The 25,567-nt window shown below is 44.1% G+C and overlaps 1 protein-coding gene across 9 annotated transcripts in view; it reads right to left on the minus strand.

Annotated features, from left to right (window-relative positions):
• Positions 1-25,567, minus strand: part of eya1 (EYA transcriptional coactivator and phosphatase 1) — a 224,641-nt gene that overhangs the window by 61,370 nt on the left and 137,704 nt on the right. For all 9 annotated transcript variants that reach the window (XM_060822745.1, XM_060822744.1, XM_060822751.1 and 6 more), the window contains one exon: positions 19,376-19,465. In XM_060822745.1, the coding sequence (XP_060678728.1) occupies positions 19,376-19,465 (90 nt within the window). The remainder of the gene's footprint in view (positions 1-19,375; positions 19,466-25,567) is intronic.

Genomic DNA, 25,567 nt, shown 5'->3' on the forward strand with positions numbered 1-25,567 from the left:
ATATTAAAGGTCTGGATGAAGGGACTGGGGGCATTCTGATGAAGTGTGCTGATGATATGAAGTTAGGTGAACAGGCAGGTAGTGCTGAAGCTACAGAAAGATTTAGACAGTTTAGGAGAATGGTCCAGGAAATGGCTGATGAAATTCAACGTCAGCAAATGTGAGGTCTTGCACTTTGGAAAAAAGAATACAGACATGGACCATTTTCTAAACGGTGAGAAAATTCATAAAGCCGAAGTACAAAGGGATCTGGGAGTGCTAGTCTAGGATTCTCTAAAGGTTACCTTGCAGGTTGAGTCCGTGGTTGAGAAAGCAAACGAAATGTTGTCATTTATCTCAAGAGGGTTGGAATATAAAAGCAGCAATGTGCTTCTGCAACTTTATAAAGCTCTAGTTAGGCCCCATTTAGAATACTGTGTCCAATTTTGGGCCCCATACCTCAGGATGGACATACTGGCACTGAAGCGTGTCCAGCAGAGATTCTAACAGGTAGGCCTAACATCCGATGAGCGGCTGAGGATCCTTGGATTGTATTCATTAGAGTTTAGAAGGTTGAGGGGAGATCTAATAGAAACTTAAAAGATAATGCATGGCTTAGAAAGGGTGGATGCTGGGAAGTTGTTTCCATCAGGCAAGGATACTAGGACCCATGGGCACAGCCTTAGAATTAGAGGGGGCCAAATTAGAATGGAAATAAGGAGGTATTTCTTCAGCCAGAGTGTGGTGGGCCTTTGGAATTCACTTAGCAAAATTTTAACCTTACTGCATATCATCTTGCAAGGATGCCCACCTTGAAGAAGTTCTCCTCCTCTCTCCACAAGAATCTTAGTGAGTCTCTCTCTCACTGCAACCCCCAGGTCATCTCCTCTGCCGTGAAGCTCTTCAGCCATGTCCTGGAAAACTCGCCCCCATTCAACACCGACCTCCAGGCAGAATACTTTCCATCTATAACCACTCTCTACCTTCTGTCAGCCAATGAATTCTAAATCCAGATATCCAAATCTCCCTGTATCCCATACTTCCTGACTTTATGAATGAGCCTACCGTGGGGAACCTTATCAAATGCCCTGCTGAAGTCCACATACACCACATCCACTGCTCGACCTTCATTGACCTGTCTTGTCACCTCCTCAAAGAACTCAATAAGATTTGTGAGGCATGACCTGCCCCTCACAAAGCCACGCTGACTGCCTTTAATCACACTATGCTTTGCCAAATAGTCATAAATCCTATCCCTCGGAATACCTTCCAAAACTTTGCTGACAAAAGGCGTAAGACTGACTGGTCTAAAATTGCCGGAGATTTCCCTATTCCCCTTCTTGAAAAGAGGAACAACATTTGTCTCTATCCAATCCTCTGGTACAACTCCCGTGGTGATTGAGGAGGCAAAGATCTTCACGAGCGGCTTAGCAACCTCCTTTCTCCCTTCCCAGAGCAGCCTAGGAGAAATCTGGTCTGGCCCTGGGGACTTATCAATCTTAATGTTTACCAAAATTTCCAGCACATCAACTTCATCAATCTTGATCTGGTCAAGCCTGTATCCCAGCTCCTCAAAGTTCTCATTCACAACAAGGTCTTTTCCTTAGTGAAAACTGAAGCAAAATACTCATTCAGGGCTTCCCCAATCTGCTCAGACTCCACGCACAAGTTCCCTCTGCTATCCCTGATCAGCCCTACCTTTTTCCTGATCATTCTCTTATTCCTCACGGATGAGTAAAAAGCCTTTGGCTTCTCCTTAATCCTTCTTGCCAAGCCTTCTTCATGTCCCCTCCTGGCTCTCCTCGTCCATTCCTGAGCTCCTTTCTAGCAAGCCTGCAATCTTCTAAGGCTGTGCTACATCTTTGCTTCCTCCACCTCACGTAAGCTGCCTTTTCCTTTTGACGAGAAGCTCCTCTGTTCTCGGCATCCAAGGTTCCTTAATCTTACCCCTTCTTACCAGTCTCAGAGGAACAAATTCATACATCACCCGCAGCAACTGCTCCAAAGTTGTTATGGTTGTTAGGAAGGCCTATGATGTGTCGGCTTTCATTGCAGGTGGATTGAGTTTAACAGCCACGAGGTTATGCTGCAGCTCTATAAAGTCCTGGTTAGACCACACTTGGAATGTTGTGTTCAGTTCTGGTCACCTCATCATAGCAAAGATGTCGAAACTTTAGAGAGGGTGGAGCGAGATTTACCAGGATGCTACCTGGATTGGAGGGCATGTCTAAGGAAGAAATGTGAGGAAGCTAGGGCTTTTCTCACTGGAGTGGAAAAGGATGACTTGATAGAGGTGCACAAGATAATAAGAGGCATGGATAGAGTGGATAGTCAGAGGCTTTTTCCCCAGGGTGGTAATCACGAGGAAGCATAATTTTAAGGCGATTGGAGGAAGGTTTCGGGGAGATGTCATAGAGGTAGGTTCTTTACTCGGAGAGTGATGGGTACGTGGAATGCAGATACATTAGTGACATTTAAATGACTCTTGGATAGGCACATGGACATTAGTACAATGAAGGGTATGTAGGTTAGTCTGATCTTAGAGTAGGATAAAAGGCTGGCACAACTTCGAGGGCCGTAGGGCCTGTACTGTTGTATGTTTTTTGAACTGTAAAGTAATGAACATTTTTGTCAAATGTACTGGAGATGTCCTTCCACTAACGAGTGAAACGTTTGATTTTCAAAATCAGTCAAAGCAAAACGCAGAGCTGATTGGATGAAAATGTTCTGGAATCAGTCTATTTTCATTCACACTTTATATTCCTCTGTTCATTCAGAAAGACTGGTTGGATCTTCCCCAGCTAAAAGGAAAGGCATCAGAGCCTCCTCTGTTATTTCTGTGTATGTCACCAGGCAATTAACATCCAGCATCCCAGACTCTCCATGGAGCATATAAACAGCATATTGCCAACTGTAATCTATCATCTGCATCACCTTTATGGAATTCTTGGAAAACTGACTTTCTTTTGTAACAGTGGGGTTTATTATTTCTAAACTTTACTCGTAATTTTATTTTGGATTCTTAACCACTGTGTTTTAGGAACACCAACACTCTTCATACCAAAACGCTTCATTGGATTTAAGGCATTGGAACCTTTCACAATGCAGGATCTCAGATACCTTGGAAGTTTCCAGCCCATTGTCACAACATTCTTCTTACGAGCTAATCCCATGTGAGAAACCCAAATCTACGGTTCGCAGCTTGTCAATGCTGGCTCTCATTCTGGCAGAGCCTGTCATCCTTGTCAGGTCTATGGTTCATGACCCCTTCCATTTCATTCACTTTCCCACTACAATTATTCTATGCAGAAGAAGTGGGGGGAAGCAGATTACCTGTAGGTTAGAGCGGGATAAAAAGAACAAAAAGAATTCTTCCTACCCAATTCATTCAGTTCAATTTTTGGATGAAGGGTAAAGAAATTAAAATCGGCTGTAAGAAGTCTTAAATGATCCTTCTGGACTCCAATGAGTGAGTACATGTAGCCTTTGTTATTGGGATCAAATCACACAAAGACTTCATTAAGTAGTAAACACATGAATTGGAAAACAGACTCACCTATTTTTAAAAATGTTCACAGTACATTAAATCCCATTACCTTCAGCACTCCTGTCCCATGGACATTGCCAGAACAAGGAGCCCTGACTTTGTGAGATTCTCTGTCTGAAGTACAGAATATGTCTTTAAACTGTCAATTAAAGGTTTTGTTGGATAATTGGGTGTTAATTGCTTAATTGGATTTTAATCTGGTAATTTTCAGGCACGATGGGAAACTATGGTGTTCATATGAAGTGCAAAGTGTTTAAGAAACTGGTGTATATAAAATACAAAGTAGTTTGGCGCACTGACCTGTACACCGCTGAAGCCAAACGCCAGCTCGCGGACGCCTCCTCTTATCGCCCCCTTGACCACGACCCCACCTCCCACCACCAAACCATCATCTCCCAGACCATCCAGGACCTCATCACCTCAGGGGATCTCCCATCCACCGCCTCCAACCTCATAGTCCCACAACCCCGCACCGCCCGTTTCTACCTCCTGCCCAAAATCCACAAACCTGCCTGCCCCGGCCGACCCATTGTCTCAGCCTGCTCCTGCCCCACCGAACTCATCTCCCAATACCTCGACACGGTCCTGTCCCCTTTAGTCCAAGAACTCCCCACCTACGTTCGGGACACCACCCACGCCCTCCACCTCCTCCAGGATTTTCGCTTCCCCGGTCCCCAACGCCTTATTTTCACTATGGACATCCAGTCCCTGTACACCTCCATCCCCCATCACGAAGGACTCAAAGCCCTCCGCTTCTTCCTTTCCCGCCGCACTAACCAGTACCCTTCCACTGACACCCTCCTTCGACTGACTGAACTGGTCCTCACCCTGAATAACTTCTCTTTTCAATCCTCCCACTTCCTCCAAACTAAAGGAGTTGCCATGGGCACCCGCATGGGCCCCAGCTATGCCTGCCTCTTCGTAGGATATGTGGAACAGTCCATCTTCCGCAACTACACTGGCACCACCCCCCACCTTTTCCTCCGCTACATCGATGACTGTATCGGCGCTGCCTCGTGCTCCCACGAGGAGGTTGAACAGTTCATCAACTTTACTAACACCTTCCATCCCGACCTGAAATTCACCTGGACTGTCTCAGACTCCTCCCTCCCCTTCCTAGACCTTTCCATTTCTATCTCGGGCGACCGACTCAACACAGACATCTATTATAAACCGACTGACTCCCACAGCTACCTGGACTACACCTCCTCCCACCCTGCCCCCTGTAAAAACGCCATCCCATATTCCCAATTCCTTCGTCTCCGCCGCATCTGCTCCCAGGAGGACCAATTCCAACACCGCACAACCCAGATGGCCTCCTTCTTCAAGGACCGCAGATTCCCCCCAGACGTGATCGACGATGCCCTCCACCGCATCTCCTCCACTTCCCGCTCCTCCGCCCTTGAGCCCCGCTCCTCCAACCGCCACCAAGACAGAACCCCACTGGTTCTCACCTACCACCCCACCAACCTGCGCATACAACGTATTATCCGCCGCCATTTCCGCCACCTCCAAACGGACCCCACCACCAAGGATATATTTCCCTCCCCTCCCCTATCAGCGTTCCGCAAGGACCACTCCCTTCGTGACTCCCTTGTCAGATCCACACCCCCCACCAACCCAACCTCCACCCCCGGCACCTTCCCCTGCAACCGCAGGAAATGTAAAACTTGCGCCCACACCTCCACACTCACTTCCCTCCAAGGCCCCAAGGGATCCTTCCATATCCGCCACAAGTTCACCTGTACCTCCACACACATCATCTATTGCATCCGCTGCACCCGATGTGGCCTCCTCTATATTGGTGAGACAGGCCGCTTACTTGCGGAACGCTTCAGAGAACACCTCTGGGCCGCCCGAACCAACCAACCCAATCACCCCGTGGCTCAACACTTTAACTCCCCCTCCCACTCCACCGAGGACATGCAGGTCCTTGGACTCCTCCACCGGCAGAACACAACTACACGACGGCTGGAGGAGGAGCGCCTCATCTTCCGCCTGGGAACCCTCCAACCACAAGGTATGAATTCAGATTTCTCCAGCTTCCTCATTTCCCCTCCCCCCACCTTGTCTCAGTCGGTTCCCTCAACTCAGCACCGCCCTCCTAACCTGCAATCCTCTTCCTGACCTCTCCGCCCCCACCCCACTCCGGCCTATCACCCTCACCTTGACCTCCTTCCACCTATCCCACCTCCATCGCCCCTCCCCCTAGTCCCTCCTCCCTACCTTTTATCTCAGCCGGCTTGGCTCTCTCTCTCTTATTCCTGATGAAGGGCTTATGCTCGAAACGTCGAATTCTCTATTCCTGAGATGCTGCCTAACCTGCTGTGCTTTGACCAGCAACACATTTGCAGCTGTATATAAAATACAAAGACAATTATTTGATTATTACGTTGGATACTTCACATAAATTCACAGATTTCATTAACTCATTTGGAGTAAGCTGTGAATCTGATACACGGTGAATAAATATGATCAAATAATCATTACAAAGACATAGATAAATGTGAGGTGTTACATTTTGGAAAGGCAAATTAGAGCAGGACTTATACACTTAATGATAAAGGTCCTAGGGAGTGTTGCTGAACAAAGAGACTTGGAGTGCAGGTTCATAGTTCCTTGACAGTGGAGTCGCAGGTAGATAGGATAGTGAAGGTGGTGTTTGGTATGCTTTCCTTTATTGATCAGAGCACTGAGTACAGGAGTTGGGAGGTCATGTTGCAGTTATAGAGGACAGTGGTTAGACCACTTTTGGAACATTGTGTGCAGTTTTGGTCTCCCTCCTAGCGGAAGGATGTTGTGAAACTTGAAAGGGTTCAGAAAAGATTTATGAGGACATTGCCAGGGTTGGGGGGTTTGAGCTATAAGGAGAGGCTGAATAGGCTGGGGCTGTTTTCCCTGGAGCATCGGAGGCTGAGGGGTGATCTTAGAGAGGTTTATAAAATCATGAGGGGAATGGATAGGGTTGAGCTGTACCATTAACTGCTTTCCCATAGCCGCCACCTCCCCCCACCCCCAAAACATCCCCACCCCACACATCCCTGTCTCTCCATCAACCCAACAGATGGCCCTGTGATTCTTGGGCAGGTGGTACCTGACCTGAATTACTGACTGTGGCAGGGCCCCTGGTCACGAATCAGACAAGTTCCTTGAGTACCCCACCAAGGACTGCTCTCCTTTGATGCTCATACACTGGGTAAAGTGGAAGCACTGTGTCTGCCATGGAATCTGCTGGAACATGGTGTCGTCGTGACATTGATTTAGCGCATGTTGTGCTGTACAGCGACGTGCCCACACCGGGACGAGTTACCGCCTCTCCCCACACGCTCATAAACAATGCAACCCATGGAGGCTGGCAACTTTCCAGTAACCACAAATCGGTGAGAGGGGTAAGGGAGGAAGCTCAGAGCTGAACGACACACCTGGAGGGGATGCCTGTGTGCCCCAAAGTGACCTGACTGATGCAAGCAAAGTATCTGTGTCCTGGAGCTTCATGGTGGAGTCTTAACGGGCTGATGGGGGTGATGGAGCTGGTTTGAAAGCAGCCATGACAGCGTGGCTGACGGTGTACTGCCGGGGACTCAGTTGGGTAAAGGCTGGAAGCTGGCGGCGTTATCGGAGCGTACTGGGATGCCACAGTAAATCAGGGTGGGATGCAGGTTCGGAAAAGCAAGTGAAAAGCTGCTCCCACTGGTTCATCGTGACATCCAAGTGGGGAATTGCTGCTAGCCAGTTTCTCAGGGAAGGAGAGGGGAAATGGGAGGTGCAAGGAAATGAGGAGATTGGATGTTCTCATTGCTGCTCCTTCTCAAGATTCTGAACTCACTGTTTTTACTCGAAAGGAAAAACATCAAGAATGTTTTTCTCCATGTCAAAAATCTGATTTTCCCAATTATTGCCCATATAGCTCATACAGGGAGCAAAATATTTCACCAGCACATGAACGCTATTGGGAAATAATAATGTAGATCAGAAGGGATTTTCCTACTTAATTAAAGAAGTTTTGAGAAACAGCACAATGAGCTACAGTGCTTGCAAACCATTTTATCAATGTGCCAACTCACAATATGACTGTAATTGCTTCCATCAAAGATGAAAAAGGTCAAAATGTAGCACAGATGTTCACTGAGACTCTTAGAACCTGGTATTTTCGATTGACTTTGCTTCATTTGTGAAAGAAGGTGCACTGCTGGATTATGTAAAAAGCAAACATCAGGAATGATTTAAATAAAAAGTGCAGTTGATTAAATTTGATAAGCAAAATTCGTATCAACTGAAATCTTTTTGATTCTTCCTTCCTCTAAACCAAACAGATCCAGATTTATACACCAGAGAAATTTCATGAAAGCTTTCTGCAAAAGCTATTAACATGATACACTTCGTTGAATCGGACTGATCAACGTTTTTGAGTCTGCACATTTTGAAAGAACAGTGTCTTTAGGCCAAACCAAAAAGTTTTATTCCTTATGTATGATGAAGATAGCATCCTGTGTAATTAACGGGATAAAGCTACACTTTATTTTTAACACTAACCAATCAAGATGGCGGTAAAGCACAGCCAGACCTCTTCCGCTCCTTCTGTTTATTTCTTGTTTCCTTCAGTTTCATCCCCTGTTTCTCTCCCCCCACCCTCCGACTTTGGTGTTCTTCCCCCCTTGACATTCACCTCCACGGTGGCAGGCTTCGGCCTGGTCTCTCAGTGGGTCTCAGCTCACTCTCTTGGTGGCCCATGGTGGTCTCTCAGTGGGTCTCGGCTCGCTGTCTTGGTGGGTCTCGGCCCGATCTCTTGGTGGCTCATGGCGGTCTCTCGGCAGGTCTCGGCCCAGTCTCTCAGCAGTTCATGATGGCGTCTCGGCTTGGCATGCGTGTAGATCGTTCTCAGACATGTTCCTGAGGCACCGGGGGGGAGATAGGAGACTTGGCAGTTCTAGATTGTAACTGCCACATTGTCAAGAACAGACAGCGGAGGTCTCCGGAAATCGAGATAAATGGCGGACTCAAAGACTGTTAAACTTTTAACTTAGTGCTTAAGCTACATAAGATTTTAATATAAATATTACCTTATTTCTTTATTTTTCTGCCAATATGCAATAATGCTTTAACTTTTAAATTCTGTTTCTTTTATGACTTTGTACCAAGGTACCTTGTGTGGTAACATTATACACTTTTCACTGTATTCCTGTACTCCTGCACAAGAGACAATAAAATCTAAATCTAAATCTAAGCCACTTGGTTGTGTGATTTGTGCTCAAATACCAGTCGAGATTTTCATAGGGATTCATCAAAATCTGACAACAAAAGAAACTCAAAAACCTCTCCTTGCTGGCATTCACTGTAGCAATCAATCATGTGAATGCGTGCCAAGCTATCTTTACATAAGTGCTCAGATTAAGTGTTCACGGTATGATACAGACAAGACTGGCAGAGAAACCATAGATTCCAAGAAATTGTACTTCGCAGATGTAAGAGGCTTGGGAATAAAAGTAAAAGATTATGGCACAAAGCACAAAGACTGACTGACTTTGTCAAATTCATATTCCATGGGGCAGAAGGTATAACTTTTAGACAGTGGGATGTAACGGAGGGATCTGCACCCTACTGACAGAATTAGAATCCCGACAGTGTGGAAACAGGCCCCTTGGCCCAACAAGTCCACACTGACCCTCCAAAGAGTAACCCACCCAGACCCATTCTCCGACCCTATAATCATACATTTACCCCTGACTAATGCATCTAACCTACACATTCCTGAACACGATGGCCAATCCACTGAATCGGTACATCTTTGGACCATGGAGAAAATGAGGGCTGCAGATGCTGGAGATCAGAGCTGAAAATGTGTTGCTGGAAAAGCACAGCAGGTCAGGCAGCATCAAAGGAGCAGGAGAATCGATGTTTCGGGCATGAGCCCTTCTTCAGGAATGAGGAAGGTGTGCCAGGCAGGCTAAGATAAAAGGTAGGGAGGAGGGACTTGGGGGAGGGGCGTTGGAAATGCAATAGTTGGAAGGAGGTAAAGGTGAGGGTGATAGGCCGGATGGGTGGTGGGGGCGGAGAGGTCAGGAAGAAGATTGCAGGTTAGGAGGGTGGTGCTGAGTTCGAGGGTTGGGACTGAGACAAGGTGGGGGAAGGGAAAATGAGGAAACTGGTGAAATCTGAGTTCATCACTTGTGGTTGGAGGGTTCCCTTCCACCTAGGAACCCTCCAACCACAAGGGATGAACTCAGATTTCTCCAGTTTCCTCATTTCCCCTCCCCCACCTTGCCTCAGTCCCAACCCTCGAACTCAGCACCGTCTTCCTAACCTGCAAACTTCTTCCTGACCTCTCCGCGCCCACCCCCAGTCCGGCCTATCACCCTCACCTTAACCTCCTTCCACTTATCGCATTCCCAACACCCCTCCCCCAAGTCCCTCCTCCCTACCTTTTATCTTAGCCTGCTTGGCACACCTTCCTCATTCCTGAAGAAGGGCTCATGCTCGAAACGTCGACTCTCCTGCTCCTTGGATGTTGCCTGACCTGCTGCGCTTTTCCAGCAACACATTTTCATCTTTGGACCATGGAAGGAAACTGGAGCACCCGGAGGAAACCAATGCTGACACGGGGAGAATGTGCAAACTCCCCGGCGTTATGAGGCAGCAGTGCTCATGACTGAGCCGCATGCCACCTGATAAATGGTTATGGGTATGAAAGTAAAAAGTGAGGTCAGCAGATGCTGGAGATCAGAGCTGAAAATGTGTTGCTGGTTAAAGCACAGCAGGTTAGGCAGCATCCAAGGAACAGGAAATTCGACGTTTCGGGTCAGAGCCCTTCATCAGGAAGTTCAATATTTAAGCAGAAGCAAATTACTACAGATGCTGAAATCTATACTGTAAACAACAAATGGTGAAGATCACAGTGGGTTAGACAGCATCCATGGAGAGACAAGCTAACTTTTGAGTTGAGATGACTCTTCATCTGGAAGCTGTCTGACCTGTTGTGATAGAGTCAAAGATGTATACACCATGGAACCAGATCCTTCAGTCCAACTTGTCCATGCTGACCAGATATCCTAAATTAATCTGGTCCCATTTGAGCACCCACCCTATATCCCTCTCAACCCTTCCTATTCATATACCCATCCAGATGCCTCTTAAATGTTGCAACTGTATCAGCTTCCACCAGTCCTGAAGAAGAGTTACAACAAAAATGTTGACTTTTGGTGGGATGTTACTCATGTCCCCCTACACATTAACAGCACAGAGGTGGAACAAGTGGAGAGTGTCAAGCTCCTGGGAGTGGTCCACAACAAGCTTTCTTGGACTCTTCACGTGGATGAACTGGCTACAAAGGCCCAACAACGTCTCTCCTTCCTCAGGCAGCTGAGGAAATTTGGCATGACGGTGAATACCCTTACCAACTTTTATAGGTGCACCATTGAGAGCATTCTGACTGGATGTATCACTAGCTGGTATAGCAACTGTACCATTCAAGATCGGAGACGGTTACAGAGAGTGGTGAACTTGGCCCAGATAATCACAACAGCTAACCTCCCATCTACAGAATCCATCTACCGGGCCTGGTGTCAAGGGAAGGCCGCCAGCATTCTCAAAGATCCGTCCCATCCTGGCAATGCTTTACTACAATCTCTACTATCAGGGAGAAGGTACAGAAGCCAGAACACGTGCACCAGCCGGTTTCGCAACCATTTCTACCCTACTGTTGTTAGAATACTGAATGGACTCACAAACTCTTAACACTCACCTGTACCTGTGTTTTGTTTATGCTGCTGTTTACCTATTATTTACTATCTATGCAACTTAACTCTGTGACCTGCCTGTATTGCTCGCAAGAGAAAGCTTTTTACTGTGGGCCTCGGTTCACGTGACAATAAATTCAATTCAATTCAACTTTCTACCTTCTGATCTAGCCTCCTGCTTGTCTACTTTTGATTCCAGCATCTGCAGTTTTTTTGTCTCCATTACTTCCTCCGACAGCTCATTCCAAACACGACCACTCTCTGTACGAAAGAGTTGCCCTTTAGGTCCCATTTAAATCTTTTCCCTCTCAACTTAAACCTATACCCTCTAGCTCTGGTCTCCCCCATCCCAGGGAAAAGATCTTGTCTATTTACCCGATCCATGCCCCTCATGATTTTATAAACCTCTACAAGGTCACCCCTCAGCCTCTGACACTCCAGGGAAAACAGCCCCAGCCTGTTCAGCCTCTCCCTATGCTCCAAATCCTTCAAATCCTGGCAACATCCTTGTAAAATATTTTCTGAACCCTTTCAAGTTTCACAACATCCAAGTTTCACAACATCCTTCCAATAGCAGGGAGACCAGAACTGCACACAATATTTCCAAAAGTGGCCTAACCAATGTCCTGTACAGCTCTTCAGCAGGTGATGTTTTCAGTACAATATTTAAATGTCCAATCTTCATCAGCATTTGGTCATTGAAAACAAACTGAAGTGATTTCAACCCTGAGTCGTCACTTTAACTTCTAACCGATACATAGCGTCTGCAATTTCCATTGTCATTCATCAGCATATAGAAATCTAGTTAAGACTTTTACACACTTTAAATGTTTAGAAACTTCTGAAATTAGACTATTAGTTTCAGCTGAGTGTCAAATACATTTGAAGCATGGATTGGTGTTTGAAATAATAGATGGATAAACACTACCATTAAACTAAAGGAAAGCTCATGCAAGTAGTTCCACATACTTCAGTTAGATTAGAATCCCTTCAGCCCGATGAGTCCATACAGACCCTCAGAAGAGTAACCCACGCAGACCCATTTCCATCTCACTAATGCATCTAACACTATGGGCAATTTAGCATGGCCAATCCACACTAACCTCCACATCTTTGGACTGTGGGAGGAAACTGGAGTACCCAGAGGAAGCCCATCCAGAAACGGGGAGAGTGTTTGTGTGGAGTTTGCACAGTCACCCGAGGTGGGAATCAAACCTAGGTCCTTAGCACTGTGAGGCAGCAGTGCTAACCACTGGGCCACCATCCCACCCCCATACTGATACCATTACAATTTCCTAATCGGGAAAATCACAGAGTGAAGATCTTTTTCTCATAAGTGACGGGTAACTTGGAGAGAGAGAGAGAGAGAGACAGGATTAATTTCATTGCTTCTTAGCGATCAGACAAAGATTAGCAATGGATGGTGCTTAAAAACAACAACTTTCATTTATGTAGCAACTGTAATATAGCAAAATGTCCTCAGGCCCTTTACACAATCAATCATTGTCAAAAGAAATTGATGTGGAGGTGCAGGCTGGGGTAGCACTAACTGCCTCTTAGCAAGTGACCATTAAGGAACAGAGAGGATTAGAGTGGCACAGCCACTAATAATGGACTCATTTAAATTGGGGATGCACAAGAGAGAAGCAGCTGTCACAGAGCATTACGGAGCGGAGAAAGTTACAAACATAGAGTCATAGCGACGTATAGCACGGACCAGACTCTTCAGTCCACCTCCTCCATACCGACCAGCTATCCCAACCCAATCCATTCTCACCTGCCAGCACCCGGCCAAAATCCCTTCAAACCCTTCCAGATGCCTTTAAAATGTTGTAATTGTACCAGCCTCCACCATTTCCTCTGGAAGCTCATTCCATACACATACCATCCGCTGAGTGAAAAAGTTGACACTTATGTCTCTTTTATATCTTTCCCCTCTCACCCTAACTGTATGCCCTCTAGTTCTGGACTCCCCGACCCCAGGGAAAAGATTTTGTCTATTTATCCTATCCACGCCCCTCAAGATTTTATAAACCTCTATAAGATCTTACCTGGCTCTGGGGTAGTGCAGACTTTTATCGGAGTGGACTCGATGGGCCGAATGACCTTACTTCCACTCCTATGTCTTATGGTCTAAGGTCACCCCTAAGCCTATGATGCTCCAGGGAAAACAGCCTGAGTCCATTCAGCCTCTCCCTGTAGCTCAAATCCTCCAACCCTGGCAACATCCTTGTAAGTTTTTTCTGAACCCTTTCAAGTTTCACAACATCTTTCCAATAGGAAGGAGACCAGAATTGCACGCAATATTCTAAAAGTGTTCTTAACAATGTCTTGTACAGTTGCAACATGACATCCCAACTCCTGTACTCAATACTCTGACCAACAAAGGAAAGCATACCAAATGCCTTCTTCACTCTCCTATCTACCTGTGACTCCACTTTCAAGGAGCTCCAAGGTGTCTTTGCTCAGCAACACTTCCTAGGACCTTACCATTAAGTGTATAAGTCCTGCTAAGATTTGCTTTCCCAAAATGCAGCACCTCACATTTATCTAAATTAAACTCCATCTGCCACTTCTCTGCCCATTGGCCCATCTGATCAAGATTCCGTTGTAAGCTGAGGTAACTTTCTTCACTGTCCACTACACCTCCAATTTTGGTGTCACCTGCAAACATCAGGAGGAACAAGTCCGTTGAGAGATTTGAAGGTGAAGATGAGGCTTTCTAATTGAGGCATTGCTTAAGTGAGAGCCAATTCAGATCGGCAAGCACAGAGAAGGGAACTTGCTGTGTGTTAGGTCAGAGTTCTGAATAACCTCCGCTTATAGAGACTAGAACTTTTTTCTATTCACTTGGAGAAATGGGCGTTGCTGGCTGGCCAGTGTTTATTGCCTATCCCTGGCTGCCTGCTGGGCCATTTCAGAGGGCACATTAGAGTCAATCCCATTGCTGTGGGTCAGGAGTCACACGTAGGCCAGACCAGGTGAGGATGGCAGTTCCATTCCCTAAAGGTCATCAGTAAACCAGATGGGTTTCCCGACAATGACTTCTTGCTTACAAATATTTTTAAAGAATTGAATCCAAATTCCAGCACCTGCCATGGCAGGATTCAAACCCAGATAATTAACTGAGTTTCTGGTTGAATATGCCAGTGATAACCCCAATAAGCTGTTGCCTCCTCAAACATGGGAAACTATTCAGTCAAATCTAGCGGTGAACAAAAATGCACAAATGCGGGCTTCAGCAAAAGCTGAGCTGTGGCAGGGACAGAACTGGGCAGTCTTTCAAGCAAGAAAGTTGAAGAAAAAGATGGCCAGAGGGAACATTAAAAGCTGAGAATGGAAGTGGCAGGCAATGTAAGTGTGTCTGTGTCTGTATGTGTCTGTGAGTGTGTGCCTGTGTGCGTGTTGTGTGTCTGTGTGTGTTGTGTGTGTTTGTGTGTCTGTGTGTGCGTGCGTGTGTGTGCATGTAAGTGTCTATGCGTGTGCTTGTGTGTATGTGTCTGTATGTGTGTGCGCGTGAATGTGTGTGTGTCTGTGTGCCTGTGTGTGTGTGTCTGAGTGTATGTATATGCGCGTGTGTGTGTTTTGGGGGGGGGGGGAGCGGATGGTGACCTGGGCTGATGGGGGTGGGCAGCAGCGCAAGGAGGTGCAGGGTGGCCACTGGGTGGGTCAGATAGAGGGTGGGGTTGGAGGGTCAGACGGCATTGGGGTGGGGTGGGGCAGATGGGAGTGGGGGAGGAGGGGGGAACTCATGCGCAGTGTGCTACTGCCTAGTTTTCTGAATGGGGACAGGACTTAGCAAGTGCTTGCTGTGTCAATCCAATTGAACTGTTGGGGAGGGTGGGGGGTGAAGGTTTCAGCAATGCGGCACGTCCCTTACACACAAGTGTGTGTGTCTGTTCAGAAACAAACCCTGAGACAGTGAGAGGGAGCAAGGCAGGCAGTGCAAGGAAAAAGGAAACTTCAGAAAACTCCAAGCCCCAAAGGAGAGGCTTTGAATCATTTATCCGAAGAATCGGTTATCTGAATGAAATGCTGCCCGCCCATCTCATTCAGATCATCGAGGTTCCTCTGTATACGGCTTACAGAGTCCCATATGGAAGATCTTACCCAACACAACCTTACTAAAGGCCGTAAAAGAATGAGACACCTTGTCAACAGAACTTCTGCAATTTGAGACATTTGGATTTATTGAAGATTTAGATGTCAGTCACACAATCCATCACATCTAAAGCAGATTTATGTAAGCATCTGTGCTAACATGTACATAATACAACAATCATTACTGACTAAACCAGAAAAAAAAACTGCGGACGCAGTAAATCAGAAACAAAAACAGAAATGCTGGGAAAGCTTAACAGGTCGGGCAGCATCTGTGGAGAGAAATCAATGTTAACATTCCTCAGAAGTTCTGAGGAAGGGTCATTCTACCCAAAACGTTAGCTCTAATTTCTCTCCACAGATGCTGCCAGACCTGCTGAGCTTTCCCAGCAGTTTCTGTTTTTGTTTCAATCATTACTGACACCCTGATACCAACTCTTCCCCAAGTTCGATAACCCAATGAGACTTTCAAATCCATTAGCTAACACAAGTCACAGCAGTCCTACATGATCAGGAACCGACGCCTCACTTTTAAAATACTGCTGTCTTCATCACTTTACCAATAAGCCCACAATTGGCTCTCGTGTTTCATTCCAATGTCATTCCTAATCACTCTTTCAGAAAATCCCCACAGTGTGGAAACAGGCCCTTCGGCCCAACAAGTCCAAACCGACCCTCCAGACAGTAAGTCACCCAGACTTCCGCTATCCTATTATTCTATGTTTACTCCTGACCAGTGTACCTAACTTACATGTCCCTGAACACTGTGGGTAATTTAGCATGGCCAATTCACCTAACCTACATATCTTTGGATTGTGGGAAGAAACCAGAGCACCCAGAGGAAACCCACGCAGACATGGGGAGAATATTCAAACATGACACAGTCACCCGAGGCTGGAATCGAACCTGTGTCCCTGGCACTGGGAGGCAGTAGTGCTAACCACTGAGCCACCATGCTGCCCCTCTGCTTGCATTCTGAGATCCATGGAAATGCCATTGTTTCATGCCAGCTACTGTAATGCCTCTCTTTATTAAGGTTTCCTACTTGTGCATAGCACCAAGACTGGATTGATTAAAATTACCAACAACATCTTTAACTCATATCCCAAGATCTAGCTCGGCAAAAGTGAGGACTGCAGATGGAGGAAACCAGAGTCCAGATTAGAATGGGGCTGGAAAAGCACAGCAGGTCAGGCAGCATCCGACGAGGAGGAGAAAATCGACGTTTCGGGCAAAAGCCCTTCATGTGATCTGTCTCTTCCCCATCTTCCGACATGTGTAATCCTTTCTAGCCTCACATTCCCTCTCCCTCACCATGTCCTGTTACTCTTGCTTTACAAATAGCACCAGTGGAACTGTTTGTTCCCTTGAAATCAATATTGTCTTCATATGCAACTTCAGTAACAAAGTTTTGTACCAGTACATTCCCGGAAGCTGGAGTTATGCAGGAGAGAGAATCCTGTATGCCTCACTCTGTTTTCGCACCCTATGATCTGTATGTCCTTGTTTGCTATATGCCTGTACTGCTCACAAAACAAAGCTTTTCAATACAATAAACCAAATCACGTTTTCTGCTCCATATCTAAAAATCATAAACACTCCAGAATGGTTTCTCTGCACTTAAAAGAAAAACAAGCCTAAAATTATTTTTTTTTACTTTTGTTGCTCTGTTCCCATTTCTGCTCTCTCTCTCTTCCTTGTTTGTTGTGAATAGATTTTCTCTCAGAGTTCAAAAATATATGATGCTCTTTTCTTCCATTTTTCCTCTGTCTCCTAACCATTTTGGAGCTCGGAACTTCTGGTTGGCTGAAAACTGTTCAGCTTTTAAGTTCAAAAACTGCCAGTAGTTTCAAATTTAGTAAGTGATTCTGACAACTGGTTTATAACATCAAGCCAGGAAACACAGAGTGAGTAATCTGGTTTATATCAATGACAGCTGCAAATGTGTTGCTGGTTAAAGCACAGCAGGCCAGGCAGCATCTCAGGAATAGAGAATTCGACGTTTCGAGCATAAGCCCTTCATCAGGACCTATCAATGACAGTCCAATCATACCAGTAAAATAACAGACTTGCAGCATTCTGAGGATTAGAATTGCAACTAATGAAGATTTCTATTTACATAGTGCATGACATGCCTCTCAGTAATGGCTCAAAATGCTTTACAGACAATGTGGTGAAAGTGAAGATTGCAGATACAGGAGATTAGAGTCGAGAGTGGAAAAGCACAGCAGGTCAGGCAGCATCCGAGGATGCTGACAATGTGTCAGGTTGGTTCAATACCGTTTCTTTAGCTTGAGGGTTCAAGACCTATTGCAGGACTGTTAACACATCCTAAACTGATAGAGTAGCACAGTATTGAGGACTACCACATTGCTAGATGTGTTGGCTTTGAGCAAGATATTAATACAACTCTTATCTACTCATTCAAAAAGGGCTATTCAAATAAGAAACACGTTTTTTCTTATAGCATTACTCCTTCAAATAGAAAATAATTAACTCGACAGCCTTCTGGAAACAATATCAAGTTCAACACTTTAGGGTCAGGCACCTTCTCCCACAACACCAACCCAACACCAGACCTTGTTATCATATGGTTTGCTATTACATACTACCCATTGTTAGTCACTGATAGTCCCCATTAGTAGCTATTCATTCTCCTCAACTGATTGTTATCTGCTCTTTGGTCTGTCCAACTGTTCTTCTCTCTCTCTTTGGGCTCTATCTCCATCTACCATTTACTCCATACCCCTCCCCCGAACCCATCTTCTGCGCAAAAAAAGCCTTTTCCTTGCTCCTATCAGTTCTGAAGAAGAGTCACTAGACCTGAAGCACTAACTCTGATTTCTCTCTGCAGATGCTGACAGACCTGCTGAGCTTCTCCAGAAATTTCTAGTTTTAATTTATAACCAATTGGTCAATCGTTTGATTGCCACTGTAGCACCTTATTATGTGCAAGGTCATACCTGTACACATTGACATGTCCTTCGTGTTTGCTTTTTAAAATGCTGCAAAGAACTAACAACATACCATTTTAAAACAAAATTACTGACAGCAATAAGAAAGAGTATAAAAGCATCATTTCACAGTTTAGCTGACTCGAGTTGGCCACTCCTGTCCCTTTGCAAATATCACTTAATTTCTCAACAGCTCCACATTAATGACAGGAGGGTCAGCTGGATCAACAGGTTTCTAATATTTAAAAATCAGAAAAATATTTGGAAGAATGAGGTACAGAACACTCACTTTAATAAGTATGAGCGAATTACTGCAGATGCTAGAATCTCTACTGAAAACAAAAGATACTGGAAATCACAGTGAGTCAGGCGGTGTCCATGGAGAGAGAGCAAGCTAACGTCGAGTCTAAATGAAGAGCCAATTTGGACTCGAAATGTTAATCAGTGTGAGTTCTAACCTTCCTTGGAAAACTGTCTCACAAATTGCAACCTATTATCATATCTTACCATTAGATATCAAAATAATTTGTCCAATGTATCAAGTTTTTAACATAAATGTTTAACACAGGTTTTTAAAACTGTTAACACAAATTCTCAAATGCCCGAAGAACATTTTGTGTTAGGATATTCCAAATCAACATGACTATTACTGAGGTGATGTACAACATCACATTTTTGTTGGAATGCCAACTGAGACCTGAATTCTCATTACATTCTCACCATCACATTGTTGTTGATTGATGTAGTAATAGAAACAGTATGAATCACTATTCAGAAAAATCTATCACAGTGCAACTTCAATACATAAAACAGGCAGCTTGATTTCCTGCCCCAGTGCAGGATACTTCCCCTGGATAGGGAGTATTTTCAGGGGTATTGTTGAGTTAGTGCAGTAATTAAATTGAAGATTGAACAAAAGGAGCTTTATTACTGAGTTCATTCATCCTTCCCCTAATCACCTGTCCATCAATGAGAAGAAAAGCAATTTTCTAATGAGCTGGTTTGAACACAAGTAAATTTTAACAATAAAGGCTAGCTGTAAAATAAAAGTCACCACTTACTTCTAAATCATTAAAAAACAGATGTGTGTCTGCGAGGTTGAAGATCATTTCTTCCATTCGCAGCCCAAGTGACACTGATGTAGGTGGATCCTGTAAATAAAGGTTCAAATAAGAAAACAGCACTTGTTGGCTAACACAAGAGTACTCTAACTTATTATTCTTATTGATCATGTAAGTGCTTGATATCAATTGTCAAGGGCCTTGTTTAAAAATTCAAACTGAAATCTCAAGCTTTTAATACTGACACATCTTGGTGTCTGCTTTGGGAGTTCACAACAAATACTAGGAGTTGTGTTTCAGAATTTGCACTCTTAAAATTCAAACAACAAACAGGCCGGAATAGCAGAGTTGTTCTTTACTGGCTGAGTTGTTCGTCATTGAGACCATGTTCAACCATAGTTTGGATATCCATACATTAAAGAAGTAGAGTTGACGTTAGTAATTATGCATATATTTGAAACACAAAAGTTTTGAATTGATTCAGTTTCCGGGAAGAATTTAACAATTCTTGGCATTTTCTAAATGGAGCTGAGGCTTTCCTGGTTAAAATGTTCAGCACTATTGATAATTTTGGCCGAGGTGTAATATGCATTGAAAGTTCTTGAGGTTTAAATTTAAAACGGCTATCATTTTGTGCTAAATTTAAAGGCAGGAGGTGATAGAGTATACCAAAGTGTGCTTTACCTTGTTTAACGTGTAATTTAAAATATGGCAGGATACAAAATACAACTATGAAGACAGTCATTAATAATAATTAGGTTTGGATGAGATTTGACAAAAGAAATTGAAAAGTATGTTTATCTTTGTAATGTTTTTGGAAAGTTTTAATGGGCAGTGATATTCAGTTCTGTGATCTTAAACTAGATACAAATATATGCAAAACATAACAGAATTTAAAACAATAATACTCATAGTCATACATCCTACAGTGTGGAAGCAGGCCATTCAGCCCAGCGAGTCCACACCACTCCGAAGGCATCCCACCCTATCCCCGTGTCCCCACATTTCCCGTGGCTAACCCACCTAGCCCGCACATCCCTGAACACTATGGGCAATTTAGCACAGCCAATCCACCTAACCTGCACATCTCCAGACTCTGAGAGGAAATTGGAGCACCCAGAACAAACTCACGCAGACCCAGGGAGAACGGACAAACTCCACACAGTCTCCCGAGGGTAGAATCGAACCTGGGTCCTAGCGCTGTGAGGTAGCAGTACTAACCACTGTTAAGATCAAATAACGTTTGCCACCAATTCACAGGACACTGTATGCTGAAAATTCTGCTTAACTGAAGTAACATAAAGACAATTTATTACTTGGTTAATTGAAAACCAGTGCTTTTTAAAATCAAAACCTATCACAAAACTGTTATCTATGACTTCTGCCTTGTCAAACCATTTCTCTTCCTGCTTCCAGCATTTGTAAACCTTGCATGACCTTTAGATAAGGGAAATAAAGGACAAATTCTGTGTAATACACAAGGTTTAATTACTTTATCCAAAAGGATTGGCCCATTGGTATAATTTGCTTGAGAATATTTAGTTTAACTAGTTCAGCTGCATTTTTAACTTGCTCTGCTAATGAGAACAGGGAAATGCTGTTGTTAAAGTCACAGTAATGTGCTATTAACTGGGACCACACTACAGATGTAACCCAGGCTATTTCAGCAAAAATGTTTCAGGCATTGTGAAGTCCGAAGCTCCTGGTAGGCAGAAAACAGAAGCTGATGGGCCAAATGGCCTGTTTCCATGCTGCAGGGGATTGCATGAAAAAAAACCCAGGTGAGGTGGAGAGCTTGTGCAGGGAAGTCCATCTGCAAAAATAAAACAGCAGCACCTTGGCTCACAGTGCCAGGGACCCAGGTTCGATTCCACTCTTGGGTGACTATCTGTGTGGAATTTGCCCACTGTCTTTCTCTCTGTGTCTGCACGAGTTTCCTCCGGGTGCTCCAGTTTCCTGCCTCTGAGCAGGTTAGGGTGGGGTGGTCATGCTAAATTGCCTGTAGTGTCCAATGATGTGTAGAATGGGTGGATTAGCCATGGGAAGTGCAGCGATAGGGTGGGGGGTCTGACTGGGATGCCCTTCAGAGGGCTGGTGTGGATTTGTTGGGCCGAATGGCCTGCTTCCATGCTCTGGGGATTCTGTGGTAGATGGCAGCTTTTTCCTGCCCTTTTCTACGAGACTATCTGGAGATGATCACCAGGTTCGGAGGGGCTGCAGTCGATGACACTCTGAATGTGGGGAAATTCTAGAACCTGAGTAAGACCATAAGACATTGGGCTGAATGGCCTAATTTCTGCTCCGTCGAGTCTGCTATGCCATTTAATCATGGCTGATAAGTTTCTCAACCCCATTCTCCCACTTTTTCCCCGTAACCCTTGATACCTTTATCTCAGTCTTAAATTTACTCAAGGACTTGTCTTACACAGCCTTCTGTGGCAGTGAATTTGGTATATTCAGCACTCTCTTGCCGGGGAGTTTTATCATACCCTATAAAACATGGACCCAGTTATTCTTTAGGTGAGTATATTCGGAACACTGAATTATGCAGCTTGTTGAAGCCTAGAACATAGAACAATACAGCGTAGAACAGGCCCTTTGGCCCTCAACGTTGCACCGACCTGTGAATTAATCTAAGCCCATCACCCTACACTATCTCATCATCATCCATGTGCATATCCAAGGACTGTTTAAATGCCCCTAATGTGACTGAGGTAACTGCACTGACAGGTAGGGCATTCCACGCCCTTATCACACTGCATAAAGAACCTGCCTCTGACATCTGTCTTAATCTATCACCCCTCAATTTGTAGCTGTGCCCCTTCATACAAGCTGACATCATCCTCCGAGAAAAAAAGACTTTCACTGTCTACCCTATCTAATCCTCTGATCATCTTGTATGTCTCTAACAAATCCCCCCTAGCCTTCTTCTTTCTAATGAGAACAGACCCAAGTCTCTCAGCCTTTCCTCATAAGACCTTCCCTCCAGACCAGGCAGCATCCTGGTAAATCTCCTCTGTACCTTTTCCAATGCTTCCACATCCTTCCTGTAATGGGGTGACCAGAATTGTACACAATATTCCAAGTGTTTTGTACAATTGCAGAATGACATTACGGCTCTGGAACTCAATCCCTCTACCAATAAAACCTAACACACCGTATGCCTTCTTAATAGCTCTATCAACCTGGATGGCAACTTTCAGGGATCTATGTACATGGGACTCCAAGATCCCTAGAAGGAGTAGAAAGCAAGATTGAGGGTGTCAGTGACATTGACTCCAATAAGCAATGTTGATATACATGGGCAGTTGGTTACATGGGTGGTAGAGAGCTATAACAACCTGTCTACAGAGCTTAAACTCTTGATACTTGGCCACTTTCAGAAATGCAAGTACATTGTCTTGCATCTACAGATTCTAGCCATGATGTGGAGAAGCCAGTGTTGGACTGGGTTGACAAAGTTAAAAATTACACAATACCAGGTTATAGTCCAACAGGTTTATTTGGAGGCATTAGCTTTCAGAGCACAGCTCCTTCATCAGATGGTTGTGGAGTATATTCTAAAAGATGAAAGACTTAACAACCCAGGTTTGTTCAATACACCTCTGGATGACACTGTATTCTTTTGCTAAAAAATCTGTGTCTTATGATCTAAAACCCACAATCACCCGATGAAGGAGCAGTACTCTGAAAGCTAATGTCTCCAAATAAACTTGTTGGACTATAACCTGATGTTGCATGATTTTTTTAACTTTGACCACGGATTCTGGTAGTGTAAACATTCCTGTGAACACTCTTCAGTGGTCTGAAGTCATTGGCTTGATGCACTCGTTTAAACTTCTGTCACTACACTCCTTGTTTGAGCGTGCAGCAACTCATCGCCATGCTTCGCCCTGACTGTATACTGCAATCACTGAAATACCAGGCAGCCCAATGTTTACACGCTGCCTGCATCAGAAGCAATGGGGGCAGGAGGATCGAGTATTCACAGCTGGCTTGCAGGCTTTTCAAGTCTTATCAAATTTTGCAGCCGTTCAGTGACAAAATAGTTAAAATATGGCTGAAGTTGGATTTGAACTCAGAATTTGATGTTCGGTGAATTCGTTGACTGTTTCCAGGGGTAACATTTCTGCAACCATGAAAAAAAAACTTCCAGTTTACAGTTCCAAAGCTTTGTCTGATATTTTCAATCGCAATGAGGCCGCAAAGAAATTAAATTTGGCAACTCAGACTTCTTAAAATGTTGTCTGAGACTCTGAAAGCTATAATTATTTAACAGCTTGGTGACAAATTTGCTGTGCACCCATTGAGACCAAAGTGATGGAAAAATTGTGCTCAATTAAACTTTCATTTTCTGTTAAATCAACTAATTGGAAGTTAATTACTCCAAGTTGTAATAACACACCCGAGGAGAAAGTTTACAATGCTCACATGTTTATAAGGATTTGCAGTTCAATGAGACAATCTTAAAAGGTGTGGCTGAACTGTGAATAAACCTTTGAGGGGGGTAAGGATTAGCTATAAAGAGAAAATGACAGCTTGCTTTAGAAACTTAAACAGAGCTGTATTCCAGAGGGTGGATTGAAAACATAGGCTCCTTGCCATTTTTAATTTCACTTCCACTGAATCTCACAGTTCAAAAATGTTGAAGAACAGGAATTATTAGTTAGTACAGTCCCACAATGAATAACGATTATAGTTTTATCAGGGCAATGCAAAGCAAAGGATTATTTCCACTTATATTCTGTGTAACAATGCTTATAATCAGTACAAAAAAACTACAGGGAGTTGTAGGTATTATAAGAAATTTGACCCCTAAATGTACTTTTATACACATATGCACATTGGAAAATATATATATATTCTCCCAATTGTGAGGTTCCTTTATTAAGTGGTTAAATACAGCACCAACTAGTACAGGAAATTTGTAGATGCAACCATGCAAGAAAATGTCAGGCTTCAGCTGCTCTTTAGTTTTTGCACCTGTCTTCAGTCATCAGTGCGATCTCCCGAATGTCAGCTTTTTTCCCAGCTTCCAAAATCTAATCACCATGCAGCTGGTTTGAACTGTCAGGTTTATGTTTAAGAATTACTGATGCCAGTTGAGATAACTGATGAGCATAACAGGGGAACCTTATCCAACTTATACTCCTTGCTCTGCAGCCAAGAGCAGACATTGCTCAAGGGAGATTTTCACCAAGTAACATGGCTAGCCAACATCCCCCTAACTCGATCACAGACTCAACCTATGACTAAACAAGATTGAAGAAGCATTGAAAAAAGGGAAATTGACTTTATTAACATCAAACTAGTCATTTTTTCCTGCCAATTTATTCTCTCCTTTATATATTATTGATTTACAATTGAAATATACTTCCCAGATACTGATAGCCCTCATTTTAACTCTCTTAATAGTCATTACTCAAGTTGTAGTACACATCATTAAAATGTATTTTGTTTCTCTATTGCCCTCTACTAAAATTAAACTTTGCACTCTCAACATTATACCCAAATTACCTTCACTTATCGAGACATACAGTCATACAGCACAGAAACATATCCTTGGGTCCAAACACTCCATGCTGAACACACCCCCAGACTAACTAGTCCCACCCGCCTACTCCTGGCCCATATCCCTCCAAACCTTTCCTCTTCATGTACTTATTCAAATATCTTTTAAAAGTTGTAACTAAGTCCACATCCATCACTTCCTTGGGAAGTTCATTCCACATGTGAACCTCTGTGTAAAATATTTGCTCACCTAATAAGAAAGGGATGACCACCTTATTGGGATTGTATTATAGATCCCCCAATAGTCAGAGAGAAATTGAGAAACAAACTTGTAAGGAGATCTCAGCTATCTGTAAAATAATAGGGTGGTTATGGTAGGGTATGTTAACTTTCCAAACATAGTAAAATAATAGGGTGGTTATGGTAGGGTATGTTAACTTTCCAAACATAGATTGGGACTGCCATCGTGTTAAAGGTTTAGATGGAGAGGAATTTATTAAGTGTGTACAAGAAAAAATTCTGATTCAGTATGTGGATGTACCTACAAGAGAAGGTGCAAAGCTTGACCTACTTTTGGGAAATAAGGCAGGGCAGGTGACTGAGGTGTCAGTGGGGGAGCACTTTGGGGCCAGCGACCATAATTCTGTTAGATTTAAAACAGTGATGGAAAAGGATAGACTA

The sequence above is a fragment of the Hemiscyllium ocellatum genome, chromosome 4, assembly GCF_020745735.1.
Source record: "Hemiscyllium ocellatum isolate sHemOce1 chromosome 4, sHemOce1.pat.X.cur, whole genome shotgun sequence".
Lineage (NCBI taxonomy): Eukaryota > Metazoa > Chordata > Chondrichthyes > Orectolobiformes > Hemiscylliidae > Hemiscyllium > Hemiscyllium ocellatum.